This window comes from Macaca nemestrina, chromosome 2 (genome assembly GCF_043159975.1).
Source record: "Macaca nemestrina isolate mMacNem1 chromosome 2, mMacNem.hap1, whole genome shotgun sequence".
Classification (NCBI taxonomy): Eukaryota; Metazoa; Chordata; class Mammalia; order Primates; family Cercopithecidae; genus Macaca; species Macaca nemestrina.
In genome coordinates, this window is record NC_092126.1 from 85,345,839 (window position 1) to 85,369,994 (window position 24,156).

The following is a 24,156-nucleotide window of genomic DNA, read 5'->3' on the forward strand; positions in this document are numbered from 1 at the left end:
AAACAAAGTAACAAAGTAATTCTAGATAACTAAACAAAGTTATCTAGAATTCCTTCATAAGAAAAGTTTTCTATGACTAGCATTAATTACTTACTCAATGGAGACAATGACAGCATTCAATTCCTCAGCCATTGCTGTACACAGCTCATCATAATACCTGATTTCTAAAAGACACAAAGGGAACAATTATTACAAAACAGGTCATTTAATACTGTTCACTCTTAAATTCTGCTAAGTGTTAATTGTTTTTAGGCTTGGAGCTAATACTGAAAACAAATAATAAAAACCAAATGTGAACAAGTGATAAGAGTTACATGTACATGTGAAAAATTAAATCTGATTTCTAATAACATGCAACTACTATAAATAACAGGAAATGCATAGTTTAGTTTTGAATATATTACCATCTAAATATTTATTTCATAATGGACTATATGAAATGCACCAAATTGATCCTGATTTTATAGCTCTTCAAATGTATATACCTTTCTAAAAAATCACAGCAAATAAGCAGTCTCTTCCTTAGAATCATGCAATTTTAGGCTGGGAGTGGTGGCTCAGGCCTGTAATAGCACTTCAGGAGGCTAAGGAAGGAGATCACTTAGGGTCAGAAGTTTGAGACCAGTCTGAGCAACATAGCCAGATGCTGCCTCTATTAAAAAATGTTTTTAAATTAGCCAGGCATAGTGGTGCACGCCTGCAGTCCCAGCTGCTTGGGAGGCTGAGGAACTTGAGCCCAAGGGTTTGACGTTACAATGAGCTGTGATAGTGCCACTGTACTCTGGCCTGGGTGACAGAGTGAGATCTTATGACTAAAAATAATAAACCAATTAAAAAATGTTTTGCTTTTTTAACACTTCATTTGCTGCAGTTTAATAAAGTGATCGGTTTGAAGAATATGGTATTCTCTTTAAATGAACACATTAAAAACCAGAATTTTAGAGAAGTCTTAGCATTTCTTAGAGGATCCAAAGGTCTGCAGTAACAGAACCAATTTAATATGTAAGAATTTAATCCTGCTGGGCGCGGTGGCTCACGCCTGTAATCCCAGCACTTCGGGAGGCTGAGGCTGGCAGATCACAAGGTCAGGAGACTGAGACCATCCTGGCTAACACAGTGAAACCCCGTCTCTACTAAAAATGCAAAAAATTAGCCGGGAGTGGTGACAGGCGCCTGTAGTCCCAGCTACTTGGGATGCTGAGGCAGGAGAATGGTGTGAACCCAGGAGGTAGAGCTTGCAGTGAGCCGAGATCGCGCCACTGCACTCCAGCCTGAGCGACAGAGCAACACTCTGTCTCAAATCCTTAGTTGCTCTCAGTAAATTGAGATCTATATTGTGCCAACTGAGAGACAAATATTTCCTTATTTACAGGGTTACCGAGGCAGTCTTAGAATCAGAAGTTTAAGAATTACATAGACACCTGTGACCTCCACCTGCTCAAGTTCTCCTCGGGCAGAAGTGATCAGTCAAAATTATGCAGAAAAGGCCAGGTTGACTCTTGTAATCCATCCCATTTCTGGCACCCATACTACCTGTCCTCCAGTACAGTGTTTCTCCTCGCAAGCGTCCAATGCTACAGACTCAATCTCTTTGAAGGCAGAAACTCCTTCTTATTCATTTTTGTATCCCAACACCCGAGCATACCTTAGACGGACCAGTGGTCCAGACTTGCCCACAACTGTTTGAGCTTTTGCACTGAAAGATCTGCAGCCCAGCAAACCCCTTGGTCTCAGGCAAACCTATATACTCATGAACAATTATTGAAAATGTGAAAAAAAAAATCACTGAATAAAAGAAAAAACAATGGATATGGAATTAAATAAGATTACTAGAAAAAGTTATACCTTTTGACCTTTGTTGCTTTAAAAAAAAATGACATAATGATAAAATCAACAAAACAAGTTGTCATTGCTTTTAAACTAAGGGGATGCCAAAAGCTCTGGACTGAAGATGAGGAAGTAGCTCTATGACCATTATTAGCAAAGACAAGGCCCCAACTTCCGCCTTGGGAGGCTCTCTTCTGGGCGGCTCTATTTGGCTGCCTGCCATTTTGAATGTGTTCTAGTCATGAAAATCATCCAAATCTAAAGAAAATATTCTTGAACTTTGCAATATTGTTTCCTTTGAATGGTTGCATACATTTTATATTTTAACCTTTGCTTTCATAAGCAGATAAAACATTAACATGTGTATTAAGGAATACCTGGTCTATTTCATAGAAATATATCTTCAAAACACAAGTTGGCAAAAGAGGCACAGATAATTCCCCATATGCATGCCTGGTGAAACTTCACCTTGTTTTGGTGCAGAAAGCTGTAACAGCACTGCACAATAAGTCTGTGATTTAGATCATAGGAAATATTTTAAAACAGTCTACCTGAATTAACAAACAAACCAACAAGCAAAGAACTTTTACATAGGATAACCATATAATTTATCACCCAAACCAGGACCCTTTTGAGAGTGAAAAGGGGGCACTAGTAATAATTTTGCTGAAATTAGGAGTAACAGGGAGTAACAGGGACCATCCAGGGGAACCAAGATAAATGGTCCCCTTCTTTCCCACTAAGAAAACCAAACTCAATTACACATCTCCCGCAAGGCCAACCAGAACAACAAACCATCTGAAGGTGACCAGGACGTACTTGCACTTGCCAAGGCCCAGCCTCCTCCGTGGATATAAACAACACTGCGTTTCAGCGGTTCTTCAGGCTTCGGAGGGCCTTCAAACACTCTGACTTCTACACCATCAAAGTCCGTGTCGGTCACCTTCACTTGGGCAGAAGACCATGCACTTTTTTTGCCAAAAGAAACAATGATAAAGTTCAGTGCCAGCAGGTGATGGCTCAGTCCCAGGTAGTGGATCAGGTTACTCTGCAGGGCGAGGGAGGAAATAAAGAGGGAGAGCGCATGTCAACTTGGCATCACCAGAGCTGCCCTCACCAACCGAGTGTCTGATTTCCTACAAGCAACTTCCACTGGACTGGAGGGCTCATTGAGCCCTTTTAATACAAAAACCAATTGTATTTACCTTTTGCTTTTGGAGTTGACAAAATATTTTCATACACGAGATCTCCTCAGGTATTATCAGTCCCATTTTATTTAGAAGGCTTAGAAAACAACTATGCTTGCTCATTTCATTTAAGTGGTAGTTCTGGGACTCAAACCTAAGATTAGGTTTGAATTCCCGGATTCAGTACCTTTTTTTCCTAAGTAAGTATATCACAGTTCCAATAACGTACTAGGAGTGAAGAAATAATATATTTTATTTCAATGCAAATAAGAGGAAAATTTTCTATTTACTATTTCTTTAAATTCCTTTGTAACTTATATATTTGAGTGTGTCTCATTATTTAATTTCTTTAAATTGCTTTGTAACTTCAATATATTTAATTGTATCTTTAAGTGTGTCTTGTCCTTTTGAAAGGAGTGTGTGAGAAAGAAGAAACATGGTCAACTGAGGCCCTGGCATTTAGAAGCAGATCAGCTCAGATATAACCAGAAGCTTTTTAGAAATGTGCAGCAAAGACTCTACTGCCTGATGGTGTCTTCCCTTCTGAACCCTCAGGGTATCAAGCTCTGCATTAAGTGTTCACAGAAAGTTATTTGGTTGCAGAAGGAACACAGCAAGGAGACCTAATTTACCCACCAAGCAAAGACACTTCTGAGTTTATTCCCTTCTCTCCACTTTCCCAAGTTCATCAGGAAGGGGAACAGCTGGAGAGTTAACAGTGCTCTTTTGTAGACTATGAAACAGAACACTGGTGATTAATGATCATAAGATCAAAGAAACAATGTTGCTAGCAGAAATCAGGACTATATGATGTCTGCAATATGGCACCTTACAGCTTCTCTGGCTGTGCACAGGGCACGACAGTACACCTTGAAGAGGGTCCCTGTGTGTTCACTGCCTCAGCCTTTGGGCAAATTCCTGAGCCCTTTACCCCAGTGTACCATATAGACATTATAACTGTGTGTGTATATATATATACACACACATATATATATCTCCTGTCATGAAAAGAGTTAGAAAGCACTATATTAAGAAAGCATTAGCAAGTGTTAATGAAAAACAAGAACAAGAGGCAATTAATCAAACAATGAACAGCTATTTCAGGAATTCTTTTAATATCATTTGCTGGCAAGTATAAGCAGCAGCAGAGCAAATGAATATTAAGAAAATTCAACTTCTACATGTGCCCTGACATCAACTGCCCAGTTTACTAACAAGTTAAAACTGTCCATGTTTTGATAGTAATTTATGCACGTGTACATGCACGTATGTGTGCACACATGTACCTGCACAGAGGATTCTAACCATCAACTTAAGTTCTTTGGTAAATTGGAAGAAGACAATCACCATTCGAGTTTTGTGATAAAATGTTAGTCTAATTTAGAGAATATTGAGATCTGCCAGGGAACAGCTAAGAATCACTGTATTTCCAAAGTTTCTAGAGTAGATATAATAAACCCTTGTTAACACCATTATCAATTAATAGGCAAGCTCCATTCCACTTGTCACAGGACAAGTAGTTTGACCGGCACGAAACGATGAAATATGAACAAAGAAATGGCAGACCTGGCTCTGTTATATTATCAACTGTACTTTTCTTTTTAATTAAATGAAGACTTTCTTAAACATCTGAGACAAATTATATGAGCTTCTTTAACTATATGAAGCTGTAAAACAAGTGAATTGTCTTTATATGACAGATATGAGAAGACTGTACATTTTACAAGAGAACCCGCCTCGAGTTTCCTTTATGTAATGCCTGCTTGAGTACATGCAGTTTTGACTCAATGTGTTCATACCTTTTCAGAAACATCTCTCCACATTAGCTTATGTTTTGCTTGCATTCACAGAATACCTAAAAAACCATCTGCATTGTTTACAATAGCAACACAGTGGTGTGGGGGTAGAAGTGCTGATTAGAAAAGGGACAATTTGGCTGGGTGCAGTGACTCATGCCTATAATCTCAGCACTATGGGAGGCCAAGGCAGGCAGATCATCTGAGGTCGGGAGCTTGCGACCAGCCTGGCCAACATGGTGAGACCCCATCTCTACTAAAAATATAAAAATTAGCTGGGGCCAGGCACAGTGGCTCACGCCTGTAATCCCAGCACTTTGGGAGGCCGAGATGGGCGGATCACGAGGTCAGGAGACAGAGACCATCCTGGCTAACACGGTGAAATCCTGACTCTACTAAAAATACACACAAAAAAATTATCTGGGCGTGGTGGCGGGTGCCTGTAGTCCCAGCTACTCAGGAGGCTGAGGCAGGAGAACGGCTTGAACCCGGGAGGGAGGCAGAGCTTGTAGTGAGCCGAGATTGCACCACTGCACTCCAGCCTGGGCGACAGAGTGCGACTCCATCTCAAAAAAATAAAATAAAATAAAATTAGCTGGGCATGGTGGCACATGCCTGTAATCCCAGCTACTTGGGAGGCTGAAGTAGGAGAATCACTCGAACCCAGGAGGCAGATGTTGCAGTGAGCCGAGATTGTACCACTGCACTCGAGCCTGGATGACAGAGCGAGACTCTGCCTCGAAAAAAAAAAAAAGGGGGGGGGGGGACAATTTGTTTATGCAGTGTAAAAGACAGGAATATGAATGGGTAGGTGGATGAGTAGAAAAAGAATTTAGAAAACTGCTATAAGAAAGACTGTGCTAATATTTACAATTGTATTGATAAATTAGAATTATACTACAGCCAATATTGAGACTGTCTGAAAACTTGAAAATGGATATGAACAGTAACCTGTTGTTAATTACTTTTCTTGTTACTATTATAAATAATAGCTATCACTGCCTGAGTGCCTACAGTGAGTGCGAGGGTAGGTTGCTGAATTCTGGCTACTATTCTGTGAGGTAAATACTACTATCTTGCTTACAGAGAGAAGAGAAGAGAAGCCTAGACATTAAGGAGCCAGTATAGAAGCTGGATTTCTAAAACCTTGAGGGGGCTGCAGGACTTACAGAATTGCCCTAGAAATGCTGGTGTAGATAAATGTGGGCCATGGAAGCTGCTCTGAGCCCTATCCAGTATGGGATAACATTTGCATGTCTATGTGATATCAATGATAAACTTGTGAATATTATCTAACTTTTTTTTTTCCCTCAAATACCGTTCCCTTAACTCTTCACATTACTCCCCTCCTACCATACTGCCCAGAAAATAAATTCAGTAGCCACACCTTTCTATAGTTGTTACTTCTTTGAAGGGATATGAGAAAAAAGCAAAGAAACAGGAGTGAGTTTCTTCCTTTGGATTTTTAAAAACCTGTATCTTCTTTTTTTGTTTGTTTTTTGTTTTTGTTTTTGAGATAGAGTCTTACTCTGTTACCCAGGCTGGAATGCAGTGGCGTGATGTCGGCTCACTGCAACCTCTGCCTCCCAGGTTCAAGCTATTCTTGTGTCTTAGCCTCCCAAGTAGCTGGGATTACAGGCATGCACCACCGCCTCTGGTTACATTTTGTATTTTTAGTAGATACAGGGTTTTGCCACGTTGGCCAGGCTGCTTTCAAACTCCTGGCCTCAAGTGATCCACCTGCCTCAGCCTCCCAAAATGCTGGGATTACAGGCACGAGCCACTGCGACTGGCTGAGAATCTTTTAAAAAATAGGCATTGATTTAGAGGATTACATGATGAATAAGTCTCCTAGAATAGAAAGTGATTTCCCAGGCTAGATGGTAGAAGAGAGGAAGAGAAAATGTTGCAGATATGAAGTGAGGGCTGTATGGATAAATATCTGGGAGCCAGTGAAAAAAGAACCCTGGGGTGCAACAACTCCCAGATAGGTCTGTGGAATCTGAAGCAGCTGACTGTGCCTCATGCCCAGACAGAACCCTGGAAAGCGGCAAGACCTTAGGGAAGAGTAGATGCAAGGTATGTCTAGAAAGATAGTGCCTCAAATGGCCTTAGAGCCCCAGGCTCCAGCTGGTGAAGGAAAAACAGAATGATTCTGCATGCCCAATGAAAGCATAAATGTAGCAGGCTCTGCATGAATGTCTTGCAGATGGACCTAAGACAATCTATCTTTTCTCCACAGCCCATTGTATGTACCCAAGAGTTCAATAAGAATATAAATGATCTGAAAGATCTAATGGATCTGAAAGATCGACTATCTTACAGATAAGAACAAAGGATATCTCAGGACAAACTGTAAAGATCAAACACCAAGGATCAGGTAGAACAGTGATGTGGGGTGAGGATGAGTGATATCCAGATGGCTTCCCCAAACCACAATGCCTCAGCACTGCAAAACCTAAAAGAAAATAGTGATGAGTGGGAATTCCTAAACTCACTGGGAATAAGTTTCTGCCTAAAGGATGTAGCCTTAAAATATGTATCAAGTTATATTTCCTTGAGCTTATGAAATCAGATTCAGATTCACACAAGTAACACTCTGGAAGTAACAAAGTTTCCTGAAACCTCTATTTCTTATATATATATATGTGTGTGTGTGTGTGTGCGCATATATATACATATATATGTGTGTGTGTGTGTATGTGTGTGTATATATATATTCTTTTTTTTTTTTTTTTGAGATGGAGTCTCGCTCTGTGGCCCATGCTGGAAAGCAGTGGCATGATCTTGGCTCACTGCAACCTTTGCCTCCCTGGTTGAAGCGATTCTCCTGCCTTAGCCTCACAGATAGCTGAGATTATAGGTGCCCACCACCACACCTGGCTAATTTTTGTTTTTTTTTTTTTTTTAGTAGATACAGGTTTCACTATGTTGCCTAGGCTGGTCTTGAACTCCTGACCTGAAGTGATCCACCCATCTTGGCCTCCCAAAGTGTTGGGATTACAGGTGTTAGCTACTGCACCCAGTCTCCTGAAACCTCTTTAGAAGTAGCAGAGAAACTCCAGGAGAACACAGAAGCAAGCCAAGTTTTAAGTGCAATGGGCTGTAAATTATTCCATCTTGGCTAAAGTAAGCTAGGGCAATGCTAGCGGTCTTAAAACTTGTCTCCATAACCATTCCAGCGTCTAGGGGAAGAATTCTGCCTAATGAGATGGAAGGGGATAAAGGTTACTCGTTACGCCTCAGTGGAACCAGACAAAGAAATACAGTGGGGCACTGGCTCCCTACCCAGGTCTGATGGCTGAAGATCAAATGACAAACAAGAATCAAAGGAAACCAAGCAAAACTGTGCTCTGCTTATGAATATATAAATTAGTTATGTTTATATATGGAGTTGTTCTGTCTTGATTAAGTCAACATATAAATTGTGAAGTATATCCTATGGGCAGATAACTTTGTAGGGGAGAAAGAGAATCATCGGAAACTTACAGTAATAGAGGAGAACCAAGGCTTGCAAATGAATAGCTGATGCTAGTTAGCTAAGCAGTAAGTGGTAAGAAAGGCCTAGATAAAGGGTTGCACAAGCTCAGAGAAGAAAGGAATCACCTCTGTCTGGGGATGAAATCCAGTAAGGTGTCTAGCCCTGAATTAGGTCTTAGAGGATGCCCCATCATAGGTATGGCTAACAAGGAAAAGGGCTGGAACTAAGGTGCAAGTATTGGAAAGTGGTTTGTTTTTGTTGTTGTTCTGTTTTTGTTTATTTGGCTTTTTTTGTTTGTTTCTTTTTTTTTTTTTTTTTTTTTTTTGAGACGGAGTCTCCCTCTGTCACCAGGCTGGAGTGCGATGGTGCGATCTTGGCTCACTGCAACCTCTGACTCCCTGTTTCAAGCGATTCTCCTGCCTCAGCCTCCCGAGTAGGTGGGATTACAGGCCCACGCCACCATGCCCAGCTAATTTTTATATTTTTAGTAGAGACGAGGTTTCACTATGCTGGCTAGGATGGTCTCAATCTCCTGACCTTATGATCCTCCTGCCTGGGCCTCCCAAAGTGCTGGGATTACAGGCATGAGCCACCGCACGTGGCCTGGAAAGTGTTTTAACTCAAACGCCTATGGGTAGGTAAGGTATACAAGCAAAATGGAGGCAAGAGGAGCATGGCAATAACAGACTCAATCTAAAGGAGGCATGTGTAGCACAGAAGTCAGCAGCATAGACTCCAGAGCCAGAGCACCTGGGCTAAAATCCAAGCTCCCTCACTTACCAGCACTGGGCCCCCGGGCAAATGATCAAACCTCTCTGTACCTCAATCTCCCATCCAAAAATGGAAGCAATTATACACATGACCTCAAAAGGTTGTTGTGAAGACTGGAAACTAAGGCACCTGGAACAGTGCCTGTCACATAAGAAGCCCTTTTTTTTTTTTTTTTTTTTTTTTTTTTCTTGAGAACGAGTCTCACTTTGTCTCCCAGGCTGGAGTGCGGTGGCGTGATCTCGGCTCACCGCAAGCTCCACCTCCCGGGTTCACGCCATTCTCCTGCCTCAGCCTCCCAGTAGCTGGGACTACAGGCGCCCGCCACCACGCCCGGCTAATTTTTTGTATTTTTAGTAGAGACGGGGTTTCACCGTGTTAGCCAGGATGGTCTCGATCTCCTGACCTCGTGATCCGCCCGCCTCGGCCTCCCAAAGTGCTGGGATTACAGGCGTGAGCCACCGCGCCGGGCCAAGAAGCCCTTTTGAGTCAGTTATCACCGATACTACACCTCTGCTCCAGAAAATCATTGCGTTAAAAAGTGAGCCCAGCGACAGATATTCCAGTGTTTCTAGGGAAGCTGAGACTATCATTTTTCCTATTATGCACATTTGTTATTAGTACCACATGGATTATCAAGTACTGAAATTGTTGCAGGTTAAAAAAGTGATCTTTAAAAAGCTTATTTATATGGTCATATTTAAGGGGAAGGAGGCAGCTAGGGAAGAACCAGCAGCACACTGATACCCCATACACATTAATGACTTTGCATCTGGTCAAGTTTCAACATGAGCCAGCAACATCAATACTTAAGCATCAATTCTAACTCGCTACCCAATTCGTTCTTCACATTTGAAGGTTTGTATTCTATGTCAGTGACTCTCCAATTTTTCCACTACGGTCATTTCATTCAGTCCATCAGCTTTTTAATTCTCTTTATATTTTGCTCTAATTGTGCCTATTATAAGAAAAAAAAATCTATAATCTCACGGACCATTTATTTAGCTGCATGAAAATATGAGAATTTAATTAAAATATTAATGTTTAATGTTCAATTAAGAGATGGACCTTAAAGTAGAGGTATGGAACCCAGCCTAGGAGAGAAAAGACAGAGGCTGTCCAAAGGGACTGCCTGGACACAGTACCAACAGAGGTGAATTGAGTGTTAATGAAGTAAAGATTCCAATTCACTCAAGTCACCTGAAAGTAACAGTTTCCTGAAACCTCTTTAGAAGTAGCTGGGAAATCCAGGAACACACAGAATTGTGTTAAGGGCCTTATGGGCTGCAAATTACCCTGTCTTGGTTAGCTGAAATAATCTAGAACAGTTCTAGAGGTCTTAAAACTTGCCTCCATAACCATTCCAGGATCTAGGGGAAGAATTCTGCCTAAGGAGATGGAAGGGGAATAAGGATACTCATTATGCCTCAGTGGAATGAGACAGTAAAATCTGGTGGCACACTGGCTCCCTACCCAGGTAGTTGGTTCACGTTGAAACTTGACCAGATGCTAACTTATTTATGTGTACGGAGTATCAGTGTGCTACTGGTTCTTCCCCAGCCTCCTGCCTCCCCTTTGATACATGATCAGAAGGCTGGAGAAGGAAAGAAGGTTGGGGAAAGGCAAACAGATGTTTCTGGTCATGGGGCAGTGTTCACGCTTTAGCCCTTTGCCCACCATGCTGACCTAGTAAGGACAGAAAGAGAACCTGCAAGGCATCAAAGTCCCCTTTCCCATTCTCAACTAGAATACAAGGTCGAAAACATACCTTCACTTGCTAAGGGCTAGATCTCTATTCCAACCCAACTCTGATCAAAGGACAGGGATGTTTGAGCACCATTTCTGGGAGGATTTAGGCCACACAGTAAATTCCACCAGAGAGGGAAAGTTAATTTGCTCAGGTAAAGTTGAATAAAATAAAAAAAATGGAAGCTTCGGAAACACCATCACTTAAAGAGCTGGTGAGCAGGACAGGAAGAACCAATCAATAAAAAACAAAAAAGGACAAGAGGGGGAGTGAGAAAAACAGAGAAAAGGGACAAATTGTTAGTGTGGCAACAGAAACAAGAAACCAGAGATATTAAGGGGGAAGAGATTTCAAGAAAGCAGGTTGTCAAATGTCTGCAGAGAGGCCAAGTAGGTCATTGGTGTTGGCTATGGGTTCACTGGTGAACCTATGAAAGACAGTCTCATCCAAGATATGGGGCTGAAAATCATATTGTAATGGCTTGCAAAGTGAGCAGGAGTTGAAGAAACAGAGAGAGTAAATGCAGACAGATTACGTCCACTGTTTGTAGAGATAAGGAAGGCACTAGAATAGTTGGGAGAGACTTGAGTGTGCTTCTTGGGAAACAGCTTGTCAAGAGAGAAAGAAAAACTTACAGAGGTAAAAAGAATTGAGTGAATTGAGATCCTAGAGGAAGGAGGACATAGGCTCTGGAAAGTAGATGGAAGGGAGAATTCATAACAGGAATTTATAGGGGGCAAGGAGGCAAAGTGAGAAGATATATCTCTAAACAGAACTTGATTTCTGTGGATGTCAGTTCTATCTTTGTCACAAAGAAGATAGTGACATTTTGGCCAGGCACGGTGGCTCAGGCCTGTAATCCCAGCACTTTGGTAGGCCGAGGGGGTGGATCATGAGGTCAGGAGATCGAGATCATCCTGGCCAACATGGTGAAACCCTGTCTCTACTAAAAAATACAAAAATTAGCCTGGCATGGTGATATGCACCTGTAATCCCAGCTACTCGGGAGGCTGAGGCAGGAGAATCGTTTGAACCCAGGAGGCAGAGATTGCAGTGAGCCGAGATTGCACCACTGCACTCCAGCCTGGCAACAAAGTGAGACTCCAGCCAAAAAAAGAAAAAAAAAAAGTGACTTTTCAAAGACTGCCCTCTTTGAAGGGAACCCATTGCAATCTGGCTTCCAGCCCCATCTCTCTGATGAAACTATCCTTATTAGACTCACCAATGACCCCTGACCACAATGCCAAAGCCGATGCCAATGACCTACTTGGCCTCACTGCAGATATTTGATAACTTGTGCTTTCTTGAAACTTTCTTCCCTCTTAACTTCTCCAGTTTCTTGTTTTCTTGCCACATTAACAATTAATCCCCCACTCCTCCTATTTTTTTTCTTTTTTTTTGGTCTTTTATTGATTGGTTCTTCCTCTCCTGACCACTGGCCCTTTAAATGATGATGTTCTCAAAACTTCCATTTATTACTTCATTCAACTTCACAATTCCTTCTTTCCTTGAGCAAGCCAATGTACTATCGTGGCAAATAGGAAGTATTTACCAGCAGACTACTAAATTCAAAGACTATGACCTGTATTCTATACTAATTTCTAGTCCCTGATCTATCTTTCTCAAGCTTCCACCCATATTTCCAACCATCTCCAGGATCTAATCTATAAGCTCCTCAAAATTAATATGGCCTACTCTCCCTTCTCCACTCCCAGAGCAATTAACAACATAAATTCTCAATTATCTGACCATAAGTCTAACTTCTAAGCTAGAAACCTTAATACCGTCCTCAGCTTCTTATCTCACATGATTTCCAATCACCTCATCAAACCCTATTAACTCCACCTGCCAATGTTTTCTGATCTAGTTCTACCCCTAGCTCCACCCCCGCTCTCGCTGCTGCCTTGGCTAAGATGCTCATTATTTTCTGCACTTGCCTGATAACTTGAATTCTAGATAACCCTCTTTCTCTATAACTTGCTGCATACTGCTGTCAGAGTTTCTACCCTGAAAGGCTGATCACATTACCTGCCTGCTTAAAAACTTCTGCTGACTTCCTGTTTCTTACAGGAAAAAAAGAAAAATCTAAAGTTGGCATTCCAGTCTGGTCCCACTCTACATTCCAACCTCATTTCTCACCCTACCCCTTGCAGTCAAGCATAACTTGCCTAACATTTTTCATTTTTTTTAACTTGCTATTCTCTTTGGCAATGCCCTTCACTGGTATGCTGAAATCAGCTTTTGCTGGGTTTCACAAACCAACTGATAAATTCACAGGAATTTTGCAAGTCAGTTTGTCAGAGGTATGTGAACCAGAGCATCTCTGTCTTGAATAGAGGATGGGTAAAATGAGTCTGAGACCTACTGGTGGGTCTGGAATTTTTGGGTTCTTGGTCTCACTGACTTCAAGAATGAAGCCATGGACCTTCGTGGTGAGTGTTACAGTTCTTAAAGGTGGCGCATCTGGAGTTGTTCAATCCTTCTGGTGGGTTTGTGGTCTCGCTGACTTCAGGAGTGAAGCTGCAGACCTTCACAGTGAGTGTTACAGCTCATAAAGGTGGCAGAGACCCAAAGAGTGAGCGGCACCAAGATTTATCATGAAGAGCGAAAGAACAAAGTTTCCAAAGCACAGAAAGGTACAGGAGCGGGTTGTCACTGCTAGATCAGGCAGCCTGCTTTTGTTTCCTTATCTGGCTCCACCCATATCCTGCTGATTGGTCCATTTTACAGAGAGCTGATTGGTCCATTTTACAGAGAGCTGATTGGTGCATTTACAATCCCTGAGCTAGACACAGGGTGCTGATTGGTGTGTTTACAAACCTTGAGTTAGACACAGGGTGCTGATTGATGTGTTTACAATTCTTGAGCTAGACACAAAGTGCTGATTGGTGCATTTACAATCCTCCAACTAGACATAAAAATTCTCCAAGTCCTCATCAGATTAGCTAGATACAGAGTGCTGATTGGTGCATTTACAATCCTCCAGCTAGACATAAAAATTCTCCAAGTCCTCATCAGATTAGCTAGATACAGAGTGCTGATTGGTGCATCCACAACCAGCTGCTGGCCTGGGTGCTAAGCCCCTCACTGCCCAGGGCCAGTGGCACTGGCTGGCTGCTCCGAGTGCAGGGCCCGCCAAGCCCGCACCCACCCGGAACTTGCACTGGCCCGCGAGTGCTATGCACAGCCCCGGTTCCACCGGCACCTCTCCCTCCACGCCACCCAACAAGCAGAGGAAGCTGGCTCCGGCCTTGGCCAGCCCAGAGAGGGGCTCCCACAGTGCAGTGGCGGACTGAAGGGCTCCTCAAGCATGGCCAGAGCAGACACTGAGGCCAAGGAGGTGCCGAGAGCAAGCGAGGGCTGCTAGCACATTGTCACCTCTCACTGGGCTGCATTCCCAGATGGTTAAGGCATTCTAAGTCACAGGATGAGATAGGAGGTCAGCACAAAATACAGGTCATAGAGACCTTGCTGATAAAACAGGTTGCAGTAAAGAAGCCAGCCAAAACCCACTAAAACCAAGATGGCAATGAGAGTGACCTCTGGTGGTCCTCACTGGTACACTCCCACCATCACCATGACAGTTTACATATGCCATGGCAATATCAGGAAGTTACCCTGTAAAAGGGGAGGCATGAATAATCTACCCTTGTTTAGCACATAATAACCATAAAAATGGGCAACCAGCAGCCCTTGGGGCTGCTCTGCCCCTGAGTAGCCATTCTTTATTTCTTTACTTTCCTAATAAACTTGCTTTCACTTTACAGACTTGCCCTGGATTCTTTCTAGAGTGAGATGCAAGAACCCTCTCTTGGAGTCTAGGTTGGGACACCTTTCTGGTAACAAGTTGACATTATGTCAGTGGCTTGAAATTGGCCAGGGTGGGAGTATTTACATCATGGAATCAGCAAGTGCTACAAATCAGGGTGTAGACTTGCTCAGGTTCCAGGCCTTTGGTGGATCCCCATCTGGCTAGGGATTTTTCCTACACCGGTCCTTCTTCCCTTATTTATTTTACTTAGCATTATTTTTGTAGAGGAAACCTTTTGTCCCACATGAGGGCATGCGTGGACCTAAAGGGTTCTATGGGAGCACAGTGGCACTCTCTACACACAGCAAAGCACTGGATGGAATTTTTTTTTTTTTTTTTTTTTTTTTTTTTTTTTTTTTGAGACAGAGTCTCGCTCTGTCACCCAGGCTGGAGTGCAGTGGCCGGATCTCAGCTCACTGCAAGCTCCGCCTCCCGGGTTTACGCCATTCTCCTGCCTCAGCCTCCCAAGTAGCTGGGACTATAGGTGCCCGCCACCTCGCCCGGCTAGTTTTTTGTATTTTTTTTAGTAGAGACGGGGTTTCACCGTGTTAGCCAGGATGGTCTCGATCTCCTGACCTCGTGATCCGCCCGTCTCGGCCTCTCAAAGTGCTGGGATTACAGGCTTGAGCCACCGCCCCCGGCCTGGATGGAATTATTAAGCCAACCTGTAAAGCACAAAATAAGTATGCAATAGTAGAACAAAAGGCAGATAAACGTGTAAAGGAATTGATCTAGGTAAGTTAATTTACTTAGGCCTCGGAACCTGGCTTTTAATCATCTGCACACAGGACTGCTCTCTCCAGGGGGCAACCATGTTAATTACCCACAAGATGTGTTGACTCAAAGCCTTTGTCATTAAATCTGTACTAAATAAATGCCTGTAGCACCAGCTTGTCAGGGCTGTGGCTGCTGACTCTTTACAGAACCCTCCTTGGTGTCTGTGAGCAGCCCGGTCCCCTAGCCAGGCAAAAAACCTGTGTCTGCATACATTTTTTCATCTGTCACTCAGCCACGGTCTGTGGGTCAGACCTAGCACATGAGTACATTTATTCTCAAACCTACATCATAAAACTAGAAGATTTTACATCTGAAATTAATGTTTAGCTTCCCATATTTACCCAAAGGGAAACTAAGGCCCAGAAAGGATTTGCAACTTTCCTGGGCTCAGTGCCTATGGCAGCATAGCTCTATGCTTGACCACTCTGGATCAAGCAGCCACCTCCCTCATTCCCCTTTCCTTCAGCTCTTCCTCAACAGCACATCACTCTCTTGAGCCTTCCCTGGTAATAATACAAGAGTTATTAAAAAATAATTTTTAGGCAGATAGAGAGGGTAAAAGGAGTTCTTGGTAAGGCTTTTTCCTTTAATAAAAGCAACCCCTGAACCATTTCTTTCTTTTTTTTTTTAGACTTTAAGTCCTAGGGTACATGTGTACAACAAGCAGGTTTGTTACATATGTATACATGTGCGATGTTGGTGTGCTGCACCCATTAACTCGTCATTAACATTAGGTATATCTCCTAATGCTATCCCTCCTTCCTCCCCCCACCCCATGACAGGCCCCTGTGGGTAATGTTCCCCACCCTGTGTCCAAGTGTTCTCATTGTTCAATTCCCACCTATGAGTGAGAACACGCAGTGTTTGCTTTTCTGTCCTTGCGATAGTTTGCTCAGAATGATGGTTTCCAGCTTCATCCATGTCCCTACAAAGGACATGAACTCATCCTTTTTTGTGGCTGCATAGTATTCCATGGTGTATATGTGCCACATTTTCTTAATCCAGTCTATCATTGATGGACATTTGGGTTGGTTCCAAGTCTTTGCTATTGTGAGTAGTGATGCAATAAACATATGTGTGCATATGTCTTTATAGCAGCATGATTTATAATCCTTTGGGTATATACCCAGTAATGGGATGGCTGGGTCAAATGGTATTTCAATTTCTAGATCCTTGAGGAATCGCCACACTGTCTTCCACATTGGTTAAACTAGTTTACACTCCCACCAACAGTGTAAAAGCTTTCCTATTTCTCCACATCCTCTCCAGCACCTGTTGTTCCCTGACTTTTTAATGATCGCCATTCTAACTGGTATGAGATGGTATCTCATTGTGGTTTTGATTTGCATTTCTCTGATGGCCAGTGATGATGAGCATTTTTTCACGTGTCTGTTGGCTGCATAAATGTCTCCTTTTGAGAAGTGTTTGTTCATATCCTTTGCCCACTTTTTGATGGGGTTGTTTTTTTCTTGTAAATTTGTTTAAGATCTTTATATATTCTAGATATTAGCCCTTTGTCAGATGGGAAGATTGCAAAAATTTTCTCCAATTCTGTAGGTTGCCTGTTCACTCTGATGGTAGTTTCTTTTGCTGTGCAGAAGCTCTTTATCTTAATTAGATCCCATTTGTCTACGTTGTCTTTTGTTGTTATTGCTTTGGGTGTTTTAGTCATGAAGCCCTTGCTCATGCCTATGTCCTGAATGGTATTGCCTAGGTTTTCTTCTAGGGTTTTTATGGTTTTAGGTCTAACATTTAAGTCTTTAATCCATCTAGAATTAATTTTTGTATAAGGTGTAAGGAAGGGATCCAGTTTTAGCTTTCTACATATGGCTAGCCAGTTTTCCCAGCACCATTTATTAAATAGGGAATCCTTTCCTCATTTCTTGTTTTTGTCAGGTTTGTCAAAGATCAGATGGTTGTAGATATGTAGTATTATTTCTGAGGGCTCTGTTCTGTTCCATTGGTCTATATCTCTGTTTTGGTACGAGTATCATGCTGTTTTGGTTACTGTAGCCTTGTAGTATAGTTTGAAGTCAGACAGTGTGATGACTCCAGTTTTGTTCTTTTGGTTTAGGATTGTCTTGGCAATGTGGGTTCTTTTATGGTTCTATATGAACTTTAAAGTAGTTTTTTCCAATTCTGTGTAGAAAGTCATTGGTAGCTTGATGGGGATGGCATTGAATCTATAAATTACCTTGAGCAGTATGGCCACTTTCACAACATTGATTCTTCCTATCCATGAGCATGGAATGTTCTTCCATTTGTGTCCTCTTTTATTTCGTTGAGCAGTAGTTTGTAGTTCTCCTCGAAGAGGTCCTTCACATCCCTTGGATTCCTAGGTAAGTTGGATTCCTAGGTATTTTATTCTCTTTGAAGCAATTGTGAATGGGATTTCACTCATGATTTGGCTCTCTGTCTGTTTTTGGTGTATAGGAATGCTTGTGATTTTTGCACATCGATTTTGTATCCTGAGACTTTGCTAAAGTTGCTTATCAGCTTAAGGAGATTTTGGGCTGAGATGATGGGGTTTTCTAAATATACAATCATGTCATCTGCGAACAGGGACACTTTGACTTCCTCTTTTCCTAATTGAATACCCTGTATTTCTTTCTCCTGCCTGATTGCCCTGGCCAGAACTTCCAAAACTATGTTGAATAGGAGTGATGAGAGAGGGCATCCCTGTCTTGTCCAGTTTTCAAAGGGAATGCTTCCAGTTTTTGCCCATTTAGTATGATATTGGCTGTAGGTTTGTCATAAAAATCTCTTATTATTTTGAGATACGTCACATCAATAACTAGTTTGAGAGTTTTTAGCATGAAGGGCTGTTGAATTTTGTCAAAGGCCTTTCCTGCATCTATTGAGATAATCATGTGGTTTTTGTCTTTAGTTCTGTTTATATGATGGATTATGTTTACTGATTCGCATATGTTGAACCAGCCTTGCATCCCAGGGATGAAGCCCACTTGATTGTGGTGATTAAGCTTTTTGATGTGCTGCTAGATTCAGTTTGCCAGTATTTCACTGAGGATTTTTCCATCGATGTTTATCAGGGATATTGGTCTAAAATTCTCTTTTTTTTTTTGTTGTGTCTCCACCAGGCTTTGGTATCAGGATGATGCTGACCTCATAAAATGAGTTAGGGAGGATTCCCTCTTTTTCTATTGATTGGAATAGTTTCAGAAGGAATGGCACCAGCTCCTCTTTGCACCTCTCATAGAATTTGGCTGTGGATCCGTCTGGTTCTGGACTTTTCTTGGTTGGTAGGTTCTTAATTATTGCCTCAATTTCAGAGCCTGTTATTGGTCTATTCAGTGATTCAACTTCTTCCTGGTTTAGACTTGGGAGGGTGTATCTGTCTGGGAATTTATACATTTCTTCTATATTTTCTAGTTTATTTGCGTAGAGGTATTTATAGTATTCTCTGATGGTAGTTTGTATTTCTGCGGGATTGGTGGTGATATCCCCTTTATCATTTTTTATTGCATCTATTTGATTCTTCTCTCTTTTCTTCTTTATTAGTCTTGCTAGTGGTCTATCAATCTTGTTGATCTTTTCAAAAAAGCAGCTCCTGGATTCATTGATTTTTTGGAGGGTTTTTTGTGTCTCTATCTCCTTCAGTTTTGCTCTGATCTTAGTTATTTCTTGCCTTCTGCTAGCTTTTTAATGTGTTTGCTCTTGCTTCTCTAGTTCTCTTAATTGTGATATTAGGGTGTCAATTTTAGATCTTTCCTGCTTTTTCTTGTGGGCATTTAGTGCTATAAATTTCCCTCTACACACTGCTTTAAATGTGTCCCAGAGATTCTGGTATGTTGTATCTTTGTTCTCATTAGTTTCAAAGAACATCTTTATTTCTGCCTTCATTTCGTTATGTACCCAGTAGTCATTCAGGAGCAGGTTGTTCAGTTTCCATGTTGTTGTGTGGTTTTGAGTGAGTTTCTTAATACTGAGTTCTAATTTGATTGCACTGTGGTCTGAGAGACAGTTTGTTATAATTTCTGTTCTTGTACATTTGCTGAGGAGTGCTTTACCTCCAACCATGTGGTCAAATTTGGAATAAGTGTGAAATGGTGCTGAGAAGAATGTATATTCTGTTGATTTGGGGTGGAGAGTTCTGTAGATGTCTATTAGGTCCACTTGGTGCAGAGTTGAGTTCAATTCCTGGATATCCTTGTTAACTTTCTATCTCGTTGATCTGTCTAATGTTGACAGTGGGGTGTTAAAGTCTCCCATTATTATTGTGTGGGAGTTTCAGTCTCTTTGTAGGTCTCTAAGGACTTGCTTTATGAATCTGGGTGCTCCTGTATTGGGTGCATATCTATTTAGGATAGTTAGCTCTTCTTGTTGAGTTGATCCCTTTACCATTATGTAATGGCCTTGTCTCTTTTGATCTTTGTTAGTTTAAAGTCTGTTTTATCAGAAACTAGCATTGCAACTCCTGCTTTTTTTGTTTTGTTTTGTTTTCCATTTGCTTGGTAGATCTTCCTCCATCACTTTATTTTAAGCCTATGTGTGTCTCTCCACGTGAGATGGGTCTCCTGAATACAGTACACTGATGGGTCTTGACTCTTTATCCAATTTGCTGGTCTGTGTCTTTTAATTGGGGCATTTAGCCCATTTACATTTAAGATTAATATTGTTATGTGTGAATTTGATCCTGTCATTATGATGTTAGCTGGTTATTTTGCTCGTTAGTTGATGCAGTTTCTTCCTAGCATTGATGGTCTTTACAATTTGGCATGTTTTCGCAGTGGCTGATACCGCTTATTCCTTTCCATGTTTAGTGCTTCCTTCAGGAGATGTAAGGCAGGCCTGGTGGTGACAAAATCTCTCAGCATTTGCTTGTCTGTAAAGCATTTTATTTCTCCTTTACTTATGAAGCTTAGTTTGGCTGGATATGAAATTCTGGGTTGAAAATTCTTTTCTTTAAGAATGTTGAATATTGGCCCCCACTCTCTTCTGGCTTGTGGAGTTTCCGCTGAGAGATCCGCTGTTAGTCTGACTGGTTTCCCTTTGTGGGTAACCCGACATTTCTCTCTGGCTGCCCTTAACATGTTTTCTTTCATTTCAACCTTGGTGAATCTGACAATTATGTGTCTTGGGGTTGCTCTTCGCGAGGAGTATCTTTGTGGCATTCTCTGTATTTCCTGAATTTGAATGTTGGCCTGCCTTGCTAGGTTAACGGAGTTCTGCTGGAAAATATCCTGAAGAGTGTTTTCCAACTTGGTTCCATTCTCCACGTCACTTTCAGGTACACCAATCAAATGTAGATTTAGTCTTTTCACATAGTACCATATTTCTTGGAGGCTTTGTTTATTTCTTTTTACTCTCTTTTCTCTAAACTTCTCTTCTCACTTCATTTCATTTATTTGATCTTCAATCACTGATACAATTTCTTCCACTTGGTCGAATCCGCTACTGAAGCTTGTGCATGCATCACGTAGTTCTCGTGCCACGGTTTTCAGCTCCATCGGGTCATTTAAGGTCTTCTCTACACTGTTTATTCTAGTTAGCCATTCATCTAATCTTTTTTCAAGGTTTTTAGCTTCTTTGTGATGGGTTCAAACTCCTCCTTTCACTCGAAGAAGTTTGTTATTACCGATTTTCTAAAGCCTTCTTCTCTCAACTCATCAAAGTCATTCTCCATCCAACTTTGTTCTGTTGCTGGCGAGGAGCTGCAATCCTTTGGAGGAGATGAAGCACTCTGATTTTTAGAATTTTCAGCTTTTCTGCTCTGGTTTCTCCCCATCTTTGTGGTTTTATCTACCTTTGGTCTTTAATGATGGTGACCTACAGATGGGGTTTTTGTGTGGATGTCCTTTTTGTTGTTGTTGATGCTATTCCTTTCTTTGTGTTAGTTTTCCTCCTAACAGTCAGGACCCTCAGCTGCAGGTCTGTTGGAGTTTGCTGGAGGTCCACTCCAGACCCTGTTCGCCTGGGTATCACCAGTGGAGGCTGCAGAACAACAAAGATTGCAGAACAGCAAAGATTGCAGAACAGCAAATGTTGCTGCCTGATCCTTCCTCTGGAAGCTTCATCTCAGAGGGGCACCGACTGGATGAGGTGTCAGTCGGCCCCTACTGGGAGGTGTCTCCCAGTTATGCTACTCGGGGGTCAGGGACCCACTTAAGGAGGCAGTCTGTCCATTCTCAGATCTCAAACTCTGTGCTGGGAGAACCACTACTCTCTTCAAAGCTGTCAGAAAGGGACGTTTAAGTCTGCAGAAGTTTCTACTGCCTTTTGTTAAGCTATGCCCTGCCCCCAGAGGTGTAATCTACAGGGGCAGGCAGGCCTTGTTGAGCTGCAGTGGGCTCCACCCAGTTCGAACTTCCCAGATGCTTTGTTTACTTAGTCAAGCCTCAGCAACGGCAGAGGCCCCTCCCCCAGCCTCGCTGCTGCCTCGCAGTTCGAACTGGGACTGCTGTGCTAACAGTGAGCAAGGCTCCGTGGGCGTGGGACCATCTGAGCCAGGTGCAGGATATAATCTCCTGGTGTGCTGTTTGCTAAGACCATTGGAAAAGTGCAGTATTAGGGCAAGAGTGTCCCAGTTTTCCAGGTCCCATCTGTCATGGCTTCCCTTGTCTAGGAAACAGAATTCCCTGACCCCTTGTGCTTCCCAGGTGACATGATGCCTCGCCCTGCTTCAGCTCACACTCCGTGGGCTGCACCCACTGTCCTGTACCCACTGTCCAACAAGTCCCAGTGAGATGAACCTGGTACTTTAGTTGGAAATGCAGAAATCGTCCGTTTTCGGCATCATTCACGCTGGGAGCCATAGACTGGAGCTGTTCCTATTCGGCCAACTTGGAACCTGAACCATTTCTTTTCTAACAGAAAAACAACTTGAAGAGCCAGTCTGGCAAGCTTTGATACACAAATACTGGCTATTAGAAATTGTCCACCCAATATGGTGACTCCTGCCTTCTTCTTGTCACGGGGTGTGCCAAGTGTCATGGCCACCTCCTGATAACACCATGTGTTCAGAACATCATGGCAACCTACATTTGCATATTAAAGGGCTAAGGTAGGAGGACCAGGTGTTTTGCAGGCTACATAAATGACACACCTGGTCAAACCAATCCCCTGGGCCCAATGCAAAGCAGACACTGCCTCCTCCAGCATCCCAATATAAGTAACCACCTTTCCGCCACATGCTGAGTTTCTCTTTTTTCTAATCCCCCCTCCCTTTGTCTCTGTATGGGGGAGCTGTTTTTCCCTTCCTTTCTTCTTGCCTAATAAACTCTCCACTCCTTAAAACCACTCCATGTGTGTCTGTGTCATTTTATCTAAACTGGCGCGAGACCAAGGACCCTGGTTTTCCTCCAGTCATCAGAGCCGTATCATTTTGGTGCATTGGCCAGGAATTCATTCATTGGAGCGGTGATTATGGAGCGAATCTCAACCTCAAATCTGTCCTTTAATCTCAAGGTATCCTGTTGCAAAACCTTCCTTCTTTCCTGCTTTCTCTGTCTGCAGTCTCTTACTCTCTGTGTGTTGAATGTGTGAGAATTTTTACAGCCTAGGGAAGTAATCCTGTTAGGTAAGATCAGGAAATGCTGTAGACCCGGGATATAGCTCAGAAAAATGCCATTTCAACCTTCTAGGAACAGAGTTCCCCTTTTCCATCTCCAACAGTGAGATTACTCTCTAGTAAGTCTCTGGGTAGCCCATGATATTTCTAAGCCAACATCGCCACCTAGTGGAAATAGAAATCCTCTTCATAAGACACATTGCTGGCCCTTTGTTGTACACTGCAGTCTCCTTTCACACCACTAAAAACCAGGCTTTAGGCTACTTCTGCAAACAGGAGAGCTCTCTTTTCAACAGTTAGGAGTAAGATGTCTTCTGTAGCCAAATTTTTGTCTCAATACTGTCCCATCAGCAAGGAAAATGGCCATTCGGTTCCTATGTTTTTTTAAGGTACCTACTCTGTCTCCAATTAAGACAGTACTTAATCAGTAAGGGGATTTTAAGTACGGAAGTTAACCAGAACCAGTTTTCTAGGGGTAAATGTTTTAGCATGGGGCAAAATAGCAGGCAATCTAGCACATTGCTCCATTAAAGACGGGGGCTCAAAGACAACACAGTCTCTCTGGAGACTGTGGGAGTCTCCAGAGAGACTTTTTTGGGGAGCCAGGCAGATCACACAGGTTTAGGAAGTCAAAGGGAAATCACAGAAGGCGGATGACCTAAGGTTGTGCAGGTAAAACATGGTTAGTCCCATCACTTAGTTCATCTGGTTCTATGGCTTGGAGGACCATGTCTTCAACCATGGGTGGCGTATTTAACTTGGTGCCAGAACCCAGGAGCCAGGGAGGGAAAACAGTTGAACACTCCCTGTCTTCTCCTCCACCCTAGGTCACACAGAAAGGAAGACTAAGAGGATGCTTTTATTCTCACTTCTTTTTCTAGATGGGTATCAGATTTTCTTCAGCTTGCATCCCTCTGGAGTGCACTCGACAGCACTGGAACATTTCCTTAACCTAAGGACTTTAAAGGGAAAAGCAATTCATTTTCTTTTATACAAGGGCATGGCATTTTTACTAAACCTTTGCCAAACGTTGTAAGATCAACCCAGCTCTTTTAGCAATCATATTGGGCAGTCCCAGGGAAAATAGTTCCCCAAAAGTTAAAGAAGCAACTTCCAGGGGAACCATCTGAGGATCCCCCTTATTTGGGGTCCCTTCAAGTTCCCTGCTCATGACAAAACCTTAGGCAAATAAAAGATGACGTAGGCCAATGTTCTCATGACCCTGATAGGTAAA

General features: G+C 42.4%; 1 protein-coding gene across 3 annotated transcripts in view; it reads right to left on the reverse strand.

Moving 5' to 3' along the window:
• Positions 1-24,156, reverse strand: part of LOC105465631 (neutral cholesterol ester hydrolase 1) — an 89,877-nt gene that overhangs the window by 16,351 nt on the left and 49,370 nt on the right. For all 3 annotated transcript variants that reach the window (XR_011619897.1, XM_011714167.3, XM_071091246.1), the window contains exons 2-3: positions 2,647-2,875; positions 95-164 (exon numbers count right to left, since the gene is read on the reverse strand). Coding sequence is in view for 2 of the 3 variants with exons in the window: in XM_011714167.3 (XP_011712469.3) it covers positions 95-164; positions 2,647-2,875 (299 nt within the window). In the remaining variant the exon portion in view is untranslated. The remainder of the gene's footprint in view (positions 1-94; positions 165-2,646; positions 2,876-24,156) is intronic.